The sequence below is a fragment of the Neomonachus schauinslandi genome, chromosome 3 (assembly GCF_002201575.2).
Source record: "Neomonachus schauinslandi chromosome 3, ASM220157v2, whole genome shotgun sequence".
NCBI lineage: Eukaryota > Metazoa > Chordata > Mammalia > Carnivora > Phocidae > Neomonachus > Neomonachus schauinslandi.
The window spans coordinates 66,876,074-66,890,740 of NC_058405.1; the positions used below are offsets into that span (position 1 = coordinate 66,876,074).

At 32.9% G+C, this 14,667-nt stretch overlaps 1 protein-coding gene across 1 annotated transcript in view; it reads right to left on the bottom strand.

Moving 5' to 3' along the window:
• Positions 1–14,667, bottom strand: part of NBEA (neurobeachin) — a 748,838-nt gene that overhangs the window by 659,459 nt on the left and 74,712 nt on the right. Inside the window, 3 exon segments of the mRNA XM_044913201.1 lie at positions 343–438; positions 679–779; positions 4,366–4,597. Coding sequence (XP_044769136.1) covers positions 343–438; positions 679–779; positions 4,366–4,597 — 429 coding nt within the window.

Here is a 14,667-nt window from a genome sequence, read left to right on the forward strand (position 1 = left end):
AAAAAAAGAACATTAAGGTAAGTGAAAGAAGGCTGACAGAAAAGATTACATACTGTATGATTTTATTTATATGAAATTCTAGAAAAGGCAAAATCATAAAAACACAAAATAAATCGGAGGTTGCAAGGGACAGGGACTGGGGAGAGGGGACTGGTTTCAAAGAGACACAAGGGAACTTTAGGAAGTGATGGAATTGTTCAAAATCATGACTGTGGTGGTAATTATGAACTTAAAACTCATCAAATTGTACTTTTAAATGGGTGAATTTTATGTGAATTATACCTTAACAGAGCTGAATTAAAAATAAATAAATAAAAATAAACACATGTATTTAAAACTTACCGCAGCACTACAACCAGGGAAATTGAAAAAAGTATCAGGACCATGTCTTTGTGGCATCTGATTAAGAACTGATAATAATTTTACAGCATGTCTTGGCTAAGGAAACAAGAAAAAGAAATGTCACTGTACAAATTTAGCAAAAATACCTAATCTATCATGTTAGACACTGGACTGTTTTCTAACTAGAAAGAAATTAATTTTACATCATTTACTAAGCTCTTTAAGGAGAACAATTTCCATTACAAATTCAAGTTTATAGCTCTCTAGAGACAAATTGTGGAACATTAAGTATTAATACACTAATACTGAATACTGTTCCCTCTGACCACAGCTTACCCAGATTCCACTTTCTCCTCGAAGCATGCTGAACAAAAGCTTCAACTCCTTGACAGTGATGCTGTAGCTGGCAAGAACCCCCAACATATCAACTAGAAGATCTTCAAAGGAAAATAAAGTTATTCTGAACTCTAGTCATGAGCTGCCATCTGTCAAGGTAATACACTTTTTGAAAGAACAAAAGTTATCAATTCTCATTTCTACATACATATTTATCTAAATGTCCTCATGAATAGTCATTCTAATTAACAATTTTTAGGTCCTCAGATAGCCAAAAACATTGTATTAGAATTTTAGGATTTTTCCCCATCAGATTTACCATTACAATTAAGTTTCCTTAGCAAATATATAAAATAGATTCCCAGAATACACATACACACATACACCTGCTATATTCAGGGAAAGGAAAGCAAAAATACGCAAAGGTACAATGATTTAACATTGTAAATTGGTTATTTTCAAATAAAAAAAGTGAGAGTTGACCATATTTTATTTTAGAATTATCTATTCTTAATAAAATATATTCTTGAAATATTCCTTGCCCCATTAACAATAATTTTGAGCACTTACTCCTTGCCTGGCATTATTCCAAGTGGTTTACAATTATTAAGTACACAAATCCTCATAACAAGCCTATGAAGTACTATTATTAGCCACTTCCTAAAATGAGGAAAGTGAGACATAAATAACCTAATCACCTTGCCCAAGAACACACTCTACTAAGTGGCAGGGTCAGGATTAAAACCTAGGCAGTATGGCTCCAGAGCCCTCTCTGTTACCTACTAGTCTCTAAATCAAAGTCTGACTTAAACATATTACCAGTGATATCCATTCTGTTCATGTGTTTATGTGCATATGAGACACACCAGCTCACCAGATAATAGGAAAATTATACATTTAATCTCTTGTCCTTGATTTCTTTCTCATCTAGACATTATGAGTAGTACCTCTATCAATCGTTCTTTGTAAGAAATTACACATCTAAATATTTATACTTTTCTCGATTTCTAAAGCACTTCATAAGGATTAAAGATACTACGCAAATTATTACAATCAATACACATATACACTCTAAATAATTTATCATCAATTAATTTAAAAAGTGAGTTAGGATAAGTTCAAATAATTAGTTACTGATGTATAATATATATTATCCAATATCACAAATTAATAACTGGAATTTGAGACTTTAAAAATATTTATTATGTATCTATTTCAAAATAGAAATTTAATATAGTTATTTTCATCAATAAATAATTGAATAATCTTACTTAATGCCACAATAAGTAAGCAATCCCTATGATTTAATTGTGACTATTGATATGCCATTTTTGAGATCTTTTAATGAAATAAATGTTTCATCATTCAATAAAAAAGCTTATAGTTACTACAAATAAGTCAGAAGACCTTTTTTTTTTAAGAAAAAATTCTAGTCAGTAATTAGAAATCAAGCACCTTAAAACCCTAAATTAATAGGAAGCAGTTTCAAGCAATTAGCTGCAATGGCAAATTCATAGATTCCTTAAACATTTACCTACAAATACTTTTCTAAAAAATTAAACTTCTTTTTCCAAACCTTTATCTCATCTTATATGTGTGTCACAAAAAGTAATCTATTAAATTTGTATTTAATTAGAGTTATTAAAATTTCATATTTATTATACATATAACATAACCAAGTAGCTCAGTTTGATTTTATTATAACAGGTGTTTTTTTCTGGACAAATTTTTAAAGAAGAAAAAATACTCAGACTATAAAATTCTCTTATCAATTTAGTATAGATGTTTAACTACCTTCTAGTAATACCTACACATTAGTAATGAAAAGTACCTCTTTGAACTTAACATCCTGTAAGTATTCAGAGTGCAAACTTAGTAGTGTTTTTTGGTGCTTCATTAGTATGTTATCTAAATTTTACTTTCTCTACTGAAAAGTGAGGTAGAGGTATTTTTCTGACGTTTATTCAATGATAAAATAACAAAAAGTGAAAGTTTTGTGTTAGCAGTATTATTATTATTGAGAAGCAAAGATAAGAGAATTAAGGAGCTTTATATAATAGAAAACATGAACATAAGAACTTTTGCAGTACTAATCAAGCTTACTATTATATCTCAAAGCTCATGAATTATGTACCAGTAAACTACTATGTAGGTGATTGTGGCTCATTTTCTAAAGTACACTTTATAAAGTGGTAGCCACTTTATTTCAAAAAACAAACAAGCAAACAAAAAACTTCAGGGACTAAACCCAGATATGAGGACTCAAAGATCACATGATGTTCTATACAACATGTAAGCACCAAGCATATAAGCTTATGCAAATAAATTCCTGTTAAACAATGCTAGAATTTACAGAATGGTTTACAGATGGTACATATCATCATTAAAATGATGTTTTAAATCTGAATTTCATTTTTCATCAAGTTAATCACTAGTAACCAATATAGTAGGGAATGCTAAATCACTCTAGAGATAGATGCCACCTTGAAAGCAATTAGAAATGATTTTAATATACTCTATTAGAAAAAATGTTTAAATATTGTTTAAAAGACATTCATCTTTAACTTATTCTTCACTCCATTATTTCTTAATGTTTTGTTCTACTAATATTAAAATTAATTATGCATAAGTCCAAAATATGATAGAGGATTCTCTGGTGTCCAAACTACTTGTAAGGATCAGGTATGGTATTGTGAAGAGTCATATTAGCACTTTTAAAATTATGAAAACCCTTTTGTATCATAAGAGACTTATGCTGAAGATTTATGGCTTAAAAGAATCAACATTTTAAACTCTAAACTTATTTTCTGGGAATAGTGTTGCTCTGGGACCATCTTTCAAAACATTTCTACTGAAGTGCATCTAACAACAAAGGAGAATGAACTTGCAGGGAGATAAAGGATTGGCAATGAATAATCACAGATTTCAAAGTTATTTGAAGTAACATATAACAAGCACAAAAGTTAGTATTTTTATCTTGAAATTCCACGCAAATTTTATGTTCTATTCTAGCTCTGTTTATTTTAATACAAAAGTTTCTCTAAAAAATATCAAAGTAAAATGGACACCTCCTAAAAATTCAACATGCCTATCCTAAGGATATTAGTTCTTCCTGTCATAGTTCCATATATGCCAAACTGAAAATCATGGAGCTCGAAGAAGTTGGTAAAGTGCTCATTATACAGACTTGTAATACATATTGTGAAATTTTAATTATGTAAAGTTTAACTAAGTACTATGTAAAAAGGTACTGTTTATTTTTCTGATAGATTTTGTGGTTATTTATTCCATGTAATGGAGATTTTCTAAAACCTGGAAAAGCAAAATCAGTAATTATGTTTGTCTAATAAAGAAGAAAGTGCCTTCCATTCTTTAAGTTTTCCCTTAATATACAGGGCAAATTTTCCATACATTTCTACTATTTTATTTTCATTTATTTATTTTTTTATTATGTTATGTTAATCACCATACATTACATCATTAGGTTTTTGATGTAGTGTTCCACGATTCATTGTTTGCATATAACACCCAGTGCTCCATGCAGTACGTGCCCTCTTTAATACCCATCACCAGGCTATTTTAAATCAAGTTAGCTCCAACAAATTTATATTACCAAAGAATATAAAGAAAAGCACATGAATCTTTATAAACATTTAACGTATATTATCCTGTCAGATAACCTCATACCTGCTATCATGTCATCTACAGCACTCATTTTCAGCAATACTTGTTCAATTAGCCCAACTTCTGTGCTAGTCTGTAAATTCCGAACACTTTTTCGTAAAATGGCTGTAAACATGCTCCATATTTCTGCTTGACATGTTACATCACAGTGCTCCAAAAGCTCTGTCATGCATGTTATACTCTCAGCATCCTGGATAATAAAGTTCATCTCCAAGTCAAATTCTCCGCCAACCAGCTGAAAATAAACAAAAAGAAACAATAACTAATGATAACATGAGTGAATATTTATAACAATAAAAGAAAAATAATAAAATAATTCAAATAGCAGGACAGCACAGCTACTCTAAAAAATTTCAAGTCTTCTAGTCTAAAACTACCTTTGATAAAAATTTAAAAGCTACAGATTAAGGGTGCTGTAAGAATGAAAACTAGCAAAGTCTAGTTTTTTAAAAATGGAAAAAGTAATTTCAAATCAAATAGAGCAAAATGGTGCATGGACTACTGGATAGGATTCAGGACAAATTACTATAAAAAAGAATTTGGCTCCAAAAACTGATAATCATTAGAAAATGCAGAATTCGTGGGGCGCCTGGGTGGCTCAGTTGGTTAAACGACTGCCTTCGGCTCACTCAGGTCATGATCCTGGAGTCCCGGGATCGAGTCCCGCATCGGGCTACCTGCTCAGCAGGGAGTCTGCTTCTCCCTCTCCCGCTCCCCCCTCTTGTGCTTTCTCTCTCTCACTCTCTCTCTCAAATAAATAAATAAAATCTTTAAAAAAAAAAAAAAGAAAGAAAATGCAGAATTCGCTAAGGATAAATTTTAAGACATGAAGTTCATTTTCTTTTGTGATATTACCAGACTGACAAATGAGATGTAACAGAAAAGAAACAAAGGGCCTAATCTCCATGTACAGAAGATAAAGAAACATGAAACTGATACTAGCAAACTTATAGTAAAAGTTGAAATGATAGAATCAATGTTTAAAAATGTTTAAGAGAAATATAGCTACTATCTTATAATACTTTACTTTAAAAAATGTGAATTGATATACAAAGATGATTTAATAGCAATGTATTTGACTTGTGACATTATATCAAGTGAGTCAAAAGTATTACTGTTCTCTATATCTTAAGAGTTTGGTTTTGTTTGTTCATTTGTTGTTTTGTTTTGTTTTGTTTGCTTGAATATTTCACATCTGTCTTTAGTTGCCAGAGAGGAGGTGGGCAGGGAGATGGGCAAAATACATAAAGGGGATTGAGAGGTACAAACTTCCAGTTATAAAATAAATAAGTCATGGAAATGAATAGTACAAGTCAATAGCCAATAATATTGTCATAACGTTGCATGGTTACAACAGATGGTGACAACATGTGTGGTGAGCATTGAGTAATGCACAGAACTGTCGAATCACTATGCTGAACACCTGCAATTAATATAACATTGTATGTCAACTTTACTTCAATAATAAATTTAAATATAAATTTAAAAAGTATTACTGTCCCTCCCAAATGCTACTTTAAGTACAATGATAGACAAATACACATAGAATAAAAGATATAATGATATTCTTATTCTCTATTGATCAAATCACATATGATGTATTAATTATATTGTTATAAGTACCATTCTTAAGAAGAACATTGAAAAACTAGATATTTTTCTGGTCTAAAGAATAGAAAATTTAGGAAGATAATAATAGCCATATACAAAATACGTGATAAATCTGAAGTCATACATGCATTATTCATTCATTCAATAAATATTTTATTTACTAAAGACTAGAAATTACTGTTCTAGGAACTAGGGATATATCTGTGGACAAGAAAAAGCCCATGCACTAACAGTGTTAAGTTCCAGAAATAAAGATGTGTGTGTGTGTGTTAGAGTGTGTATATATATATATATGTATATATATACGTATACTCTATATATACTCTAACTTATCCCCCCAAAAGTTGAAATTGGTTCATAAGTTACAGAAAGCATAAAAGAAGATATAAACTGTAAGTAGTTAGGAAAATGGAAATAAAGGAAAAATAAGATTAGGGGCAGATAGGTACCAGAAATTAGGTTCAAGAAGTAGAATTTTTTATCAAAGAAAAATGTTCATTAATAAGGGTAGAGAACCACATGCTCTGGAGAAATATGATTAATCTTAATAATAATAATAATAATACCATCAGGTAAACTTATATGCCATTTAGTACTATTCCAAGGACTTTTCATATATTAAATAATTTAATTCTCAAGCAACAACTTATGAGAAAGGACCTATTATTTTCATTTTCATTTTCATTTTACAGATAAGGAAGAATTGGCACAGAAAATTTAATTTGGAAAAGATCACAAAACTAGTAGATAGATGATCCAGGATCAAAACCCAGTAAGTCTGTCTTCACACAAGTCCATACAAGCAATAAAATCTCATTTAAGAACATTTTTAAAGTCTTTTGAAATTTAAGAATTTGAAAACAAAATACTCTCAAATTTTAAAATTATATTCTGTATTTTTTTCTTTAATAGCTCCAAAACTCAACTTATGAGAAACTAGCCCTCATCCTAACTTCTGACCTTTTTTTTTTTTTTTTAACTGACCTAGATATTCTCGGGTTAAAGCCTGGTTTTACTTCTGTGTATGAAACAACTTCAACTCCTCCTACTATTTCTGTCTTATTAACAAAAATAGCTACTAGAATGGTTAAGAGATTTCAGACTTCCTGGATCAGATTTTAGCTGTACCACTCGCTGTGTGACCTTAATGACTCTACTTCTATGAGAACCAACTCAAACATCTTTTTACCATAGCATGGTCTTATCAAAGAACTGCTTACTTTTCCACTATTATATGTCCAATTGACTTGGGTCACTACTCTAAATCGTGTAGACCAGTGGTTAGTAACTCAGAGGAGGTGCTCTAAAAGGGAACTATATAGAAGGGAAACAAACAAACAAACAAAAAAACACGTTTGAAAATCAATGATGTGGACATTGCCTGACTGAACTAATAGAAGTAAATACTTAGGTTTAAGCCTATGAGCCTCTAAATAAATGTGTGTAAGAATTAGTATATACTAAAATGGGAGAGCACTGAAGAATTTTTTAGACTAATCTCCTTAATGAATTTTAAGTGCTTCCATAGAGTCTGGCATAACCAACAACCATTATGTAATGCGTAAATAACAGAGATGGGCTCAGTGGGAAGGAAAAAAAATAGTCTGCTTTTAAAGGAATCAACAATTAATATGTGTAATTCTAACAATCAGGCTCTGTTATGGGAAGCTCACAGTTCCATCTTTCACAGTTAAAAAACAATGCTCCTTTCTATATATCATTTAATTACAAAAGAGTACAATTTGGATCTCTGATTTCTTTGCCAGAAGCTGTAAAAATATTTATTGTAGATGTTGTAAAGTGGGCCTGTATTTTCAGATGGTCTTTCTAACCTTTACTATAATTTTTAATACTTTAGTGTTAATAAGGCTAAATGCTTACAAAACTATCATTCCAAGATTAGAGAAATATTTATTCCCTACTTACAAATGAGTGGTTCAATATTTACCAACTAAAGCACGTAAGAAAAAGTAGAAACAATTGGCTTTCATTATTTAAACTATTCTCTAACAATCCTATGAGGAAAATGCATAATTGTCCTCCTAAAAGTGAAAATAAATGAGGTTAAATAGCATGAACAAGGTCACATATAAGTAATCCAGGATTCTAATCTACATTGAAAAATGAACCTAAATACTTTCCTATTAAGTCAGAAGTATAAACTTAAGAAAAAAATAAAACAAGATGTATCATAGATCTACAAAGAAATCAGTGTTTTATGAACTGTGTGTGGGATAAAAGAAGAGAAAATAATTTCTATGGGTAAGAAATAAAACATCCAGAGGCAGTAAATAAAAATTTTTAAAAACAACCAATTTATTTAAGGTTATTTCAGCAAGAAAGTAGAAGACTCTGAAGGCTCAATTACAGGAAAATTAGCAATAAACACTAAAAAAGAAAACTTATAGGGAAACCTTTTAAAAAGCAAAGAAAATGACACAACAAAGCTGAAAAAGCTAAACCAAAAAAAGCTAAAATCACTGTTACCATAGTATAAAAGAGATTTATAAATCAATTAAGACTTCCTGTAAATCTGAACATGTCATTGTAATACTCTATTTTCACAATTAAGGGAGTTCTTTTCTTCCAGGCCTTTTCCTTAAAATTCTAAAAGGTATTGCCACTATAAGAAAGGTGGTCCACAGTGGTGCTTCCTACACAAGAATTGGTCATAGAGGAATTTATATAGAATAAATAGCACAGCTGAGCTTTTTAAATGAAATAACTCTTATTTACATAAAGAAATAAAATTTACTATATAAAAATTTAGAATATAAAATGCTGACTTGGAAAATATTATCATCTGAAAGGACTAAGTTTGTAATTACTAGCAATTTAAGTATCTTTTATCTTTTATTTTTTAAATATAGAGCTTTTAAATATTTTTATTTTGAACTCTTAGATTATTAGAATCATATGGGATAATTCTTTTTCATTAATTAGATCAGACTGGACAATTATTAACCATTTGGATTTCTTTGCAACTTATCCTTCAGGATAAATTCTAAACTAGATAACACTGCCTATAAAGTCACAATTTAACGCCCTAGCTCCAGCTTCCTCTACTTCTCATTTGTTAGCTACAGTCATAGGAACATTTCCGCACTGCACATCTGTCACTTCATCTAAAACTTTTCACATATGTTAATCCCTATACATGACATAGTTCTCTTCCAACCTTTACATTTGTTAACTTCCATTAAGCCTCCAAATATCAGTTTAGATACCACTTAATCCAGAAAGCCTTCCCAGAACCCACAAGGATGGCCTTTCTCTGAATTCCCATTACAACCCATGCAGGCCATAGCAATCACTGCATGATACCATAGATGTTCACATGTATCTTTCTATCCCCCACATTACAATAAGCTTTGTAAGGGTAAGGACCATTTCTATCTAACTATCCACTATATCTACACCTCAAGCACAGTGCCAAGCCCGTGAAAATTACTCAGTGTTTAACATGGAATGGGAAGATAGCAAGATGGGAGTCCAGGAGGGAGGGGAAAAAGGGTCTAATTTGTGGCCAGTCACCAAGTTGTAAGCCAGACTACTCAAGTTTTCTCCTTCAGCAGTGAATTGCTCTTACTGCCATATAACTTTTTTAATGTTCCAGTGGGGATTACAAAGCCAGAGATGTTTTCTCATTCCTGATTATACCCTCAGTTGCCTTACTTTTTCTTCTATTATTACTTGGAAAATATATTAGGTTTAACAAGTAAAATTCAGAAGACTTGTACTCTTAGTAAAGCACTAAGTATACTACATATAATTTTTAGTTGTTAAAATCAGGCTTCATTATATTTCCACTTCTAGTTTCTATTTTCAAGTGAAATCAGTTTACAACATCTTCCTTTGAAAAATAATGACATCACGAAAAAATGGCAGAATGGGCAACTCCAGAGCATGTTCTCCCTAAAAAACTAATAAGCTGGCAAAAACTGTCAAAATCAACTTCTGAAAAATTCTGGAGTCAAAACAAAAATGTACACTAACCAGGGGAAGACTTAGTGAAGAAAAGCTATTATTATCTGGTAAAAAGCAATGTCCCACCTATAATGCCCCAAACCCTGGAGGGCAACAATCATGAGGATAGCATCCTGCACAAGTTCCAGAGGAACTGCTTTCTAGTTCCAGAGGAAGCAGCAGGAAACATATTCAAGGTTATGGGTCTCAACCAATCTGGCAGCTCCCTCAAGGACAAGTACAAAGAACTGTCTTTATTTCACCAAATTTAGAACACCTCCAGGGCTGGGACACTTCTGCTGAAAGCATTCAAAGGCACAGATACTAGCTGCAGCAGCCTAAGCTAGAGACAACACCTGGGACAAGCAATAAACAGACCTGGAAGCCTGGGAAGGAAGATGTGGGGAAAGAAGGTATGTGTGGGTATAAGGTCTTTATACCCACACATCTCCAGGGCAGGTTGCACATTTAGAAAAAGCCTAAAAGCCTTAAAAAACCTAAGCTTTCACTTGGAACTGGCCTTTAGATTCAACACAAGTAGGAAGTAAAAGCTAGGAGAGAGCTGTAAACAGTCTGACTAAGCATTGCAGGAGTGCCCCAAAAGAGCAAATCTGCAAATACAGGAAGAGTATTTTTTGATTTTTCATTTTTTCTTTCCTTGGCTCAAGGCATTTAAGATAACTGTGTCAAAGTATCAGCTGAGAGGCACCTGGGTGGCTCAGTCCTAGGATCAAGCCCTGCATTGGGCTCCCTGCTCCGTGGGGAGTCTGCTTCTCCCTTTCCCTCTGCCCCTCCCTCCACTCATGCTTTCTCTCTCTCTCTCATTTTCTCTCTCTCTCTAATAAAATCCTTTAAAAAAAAAAATCAGCTGACCACTAAACAAACATAACTTCAATGGCTACACACAACAGAGAGTACAGACTTAGAAACATATTTTAGAAAATCACTAAGCAAACAACCCAAAACAGCAACAACAAACACAAGGGAAAGGAAAGAAGAATACGATTTCCAGCATTTCCACATGACAATATTCAAACTGTCCATTCGTCAACAAAAAAATTATGAGACATACAAAGAAATAAAAAGTATGGCCCATCTACAGAGAAAATATTAATTTAATGTTCAAACTTTGTCTTGATTATCTCCTTCCTCTACTCTGTCCTCCTGTTTACATTTTGTTTTCTTCCTCTTACTATACAGATGTCTTTTCCTATAAGCCAATCAAATTACTTTTAGAAGCAGATACAATCTAAATTTTAAAGGTACTGAATTATTAACCTCTAAAGAAGGAATCTTTGAGATAAACTTATATCTGTAATTTTACAAAGAAAGAAAGTGGAAACATGATAATTAAGAACAATCATTTTGTGAACACCTATGTGCTGAATAATGTATGTGTATAGTCTCATTTAATTCTCACAATTTTGTAAGATAGCATCTCAAACAAAGAAATTGAGGTTAGCCTAAGTTAAGTAACCAGCCCAAGGTCCCAAAGCTAGTTTCAGGATCAGAATTTGTCTTGTCAATTTTATATAGAATTAAGGAGTATACAAAAACTAAAGAGACCACCCAACACATAAATCTGTACCTCCATCAGTCATCTAATCTTCAAGATCTGCTACACGCATCATAAATGACTTTTACGATAAATTTTCAGTATATAACAGGAAAATACTTTATAATCTGGACATGAACAGAATAAAAGTTAATGATCCCTGGGGCGCCTGGGTGGCTCAGTAGTTAAGCGGCTGCCTTCGGCTCAGGTCATGATCCCAAGGTCCTGGGATCGAGTCCCACATCGGGCTTCCTCCTCTGCGGGAAGCCTGCTTCTCCCTCTCCCTCTCCCCCCTGCTTATATTCCCTGTCTCGCGCGCTCTCTGTCAAATAAATAAAAAATCTTAAAAAAAAAAAAAAGTTAATGATCCTAAACCCAGCTGACAAAGCAGTCGAGAAAAATAGAAAATTACTTGTTTGTTTCCTATATCTTCCACAATAGTCTTCTCTACAAGTAATTCGTATTGGTAATCCTTCTATGGTATAGAAATAACTATACCCAAGAGTATAACAAATGCTGCTACAAATATAGTCCATAAAAACTCTAGGGAATGGAGGAGAAAACAAAGTGAGTGACTTTCATACAATAAGTGCCTTCCTTAAAATATATTTTAAACAACTTACAGTTTATCAAAAGTGGGGTAACCACTTTTATAATTACTTAATAAGATTAAAACAAACAGATGATAAATACACCTGGCTGCTAGCAGCCAACCAATGAGTAAAAGGCAGTAAAAATTAAAAGTCTTAATTGCCAAACTGCAAAATAAAAACTTCTGCAGACATATAAAAGCTGAGAGAATTCATTGCCCACAGACTTACTACGAGAACTGTTAAAGTAAGTTCTTCCAACAGAAGGAAAATGATACCAGATGGAAATATGAAATGACAAAAAAATTGAGGAATTCCAAAATTGTTAAGTCTGTTGTTAAATACAAGACTTTTTTTTTCTCATTTTGAAACTCTTTAAAAGATAACTAGCAAAACTAACAATGATGTATTAAGGGATTTACAAACATGTAGAAATAAAAACAATGACTGCAAGTGCACAAAGGACAGCAGAGGAAGAAATATAAGTATACTTTTAAAAGGTTCCTACCATATACCTGAAGTGACATATTATTTGAAGATAGAGAATAAGTTAATAATGTATATTGTAAACTCTAGGAAACACTAAATGTAAAAAAGAAACAGTATCAAAAACCTTAACAGACACCTCACTGAAGAAGATATACAGATGACAAAAAAGCATATAAGATGTTCCATACATCATATGTTATCGGGGAAACGCAAATTAAACAACAAGATATCACTATACACCTATTAGAATGGCCAAAATCCAGTACACACTAACAATACCAAATGCTGCAAGGATATGGAACAACAGGAACTCTCATTCATTGCTGATGGGAATGCAAAATGGTACAGCCACTCTGGAAGACAGTTTGGTGGTTTCTAACAAAACTAAACATACTCTTACCATATGATTCAGTAATTGCACTCGTTGGTATTCACTCACAGGAGCTGACAGCTTAGGTTCACACAAAAATCTGCAGATGGATGTTTATTTATTTTTTAATTTTATTTTATTATGTTGTGTTAGTCACCATACATCATTAGTTTTTGATGTGGTGATCCACGACCCATTGTTTTTGTATAACACCCAGTGCTCCATGCAGTACATGCCCTCCTTAATACCCATCACCGGTCTAACCCATCCCCCTCCCCTCTAAAACCCTCAGTTTGTTTCTCAGAGTCCATAGTCTCTCATGGTTCATCTCTCCCTCTGATTTCCCTCCCTTCATTTTTCCCTCCCTTCTCCTAATGTCCTCCAGGCTATTCCTTATGTTCCACAAATAGGTGAAACCATATGATAACTGACTTTCTCTGCTTGACTTCTTTCACTTAGCATAATCTCCTCCAGTCCCATCTGTGTTGATGTAAAAGTTGAGTATTCATCCTTTCTGATGGCTGAGTAATATTCCTTTGTATATATGGACCACATCTTCTCTATCCATTCATCTGTTGAAGGGCATCTTGACTCATTTCACAGTTTGGCTATTGTAGACATTGCTGCTACGAACACTGGGGTGCGTATGCCCTTCTTTTCACTACATCTTTGTCTTTGGGGTAAATACCCAGGAGTGCAATTGCTGGGTCATAGCGTAGCTCTATTTTCAATTTTTTGAGGCATCTCCACACTGTTTTTCCAAAGTGGCTGTACCAACTTGCATTTCCACCAACAGTGTAAGAGGGTTCCCCTTTCTCCACAATCTCTCCAACATTTGTTGTTTCTTGCCCTGTCAATTTTTGCCATTCTATCTGGTGTAAGGTGGTATTTCAGTGTGGTTTTGATTGAATTTCCCTGATGGCTAATGATGATGAACATTTTTTCATGTGTCTGTTAGCCATCAGTATGTCTTCTTCAGAGAAGTGTCTGTTCATGTCTTTTGCCCATTTTTTGACTTGATTATTTGTTTTTTGGGTGTTGAGTTTGAGAAGTTCTTTATAGATCTTAGATACCAGTCCTTTATTTGTAGTGTCATTTGCAAATATCTTCTCCCATTCTGTGGGTTGCCTCTTTGTTTTGTTGACTGTTTCCTTTGCTTGCACATGGATGTTTATAGTAGCTTTTTTAATAATTCCCAAAACTTAGAAGAAACCAAGATGTCCTTCAGTAAGTGAATGGATAAACTGTGGTACATCCAGACAATGGAATATTATTGAGCTCTAAAAAGAAATGAGCTATCAAGTTATGATAAGATGTGGAAGAACCTTAATTGCATTTCACTAAGTCAAAGAAGCCAATCTGAAAAGGCTGTATATTGTATGATTCCAAATATATGACATTCTTTGAGGCAAAACCATAGAGACAATAAAAAGATCAGTGATTGCCAGGGGTTGGTGAAAGGACAGATGAATGGGTGGAGCATAGAGGACTTTTAGAGCAGTGAAAATACTTTGCGTGGTATTTGTGATGGATACATGTCTTTATACATTTGTCAAATCCACAGAATGTTTAACACTAAGAGTGAGCCACAATGTAAACCACTGGACTTTAAATGATTATGATGTATCCAGGTAGGTTCATCAATTGTTAACACACTGGTGGAAGATGTTGGTAAGTGGGGAGACTATGCATGTGTGGGATCAGGGGATATGTGGGAAATCTCT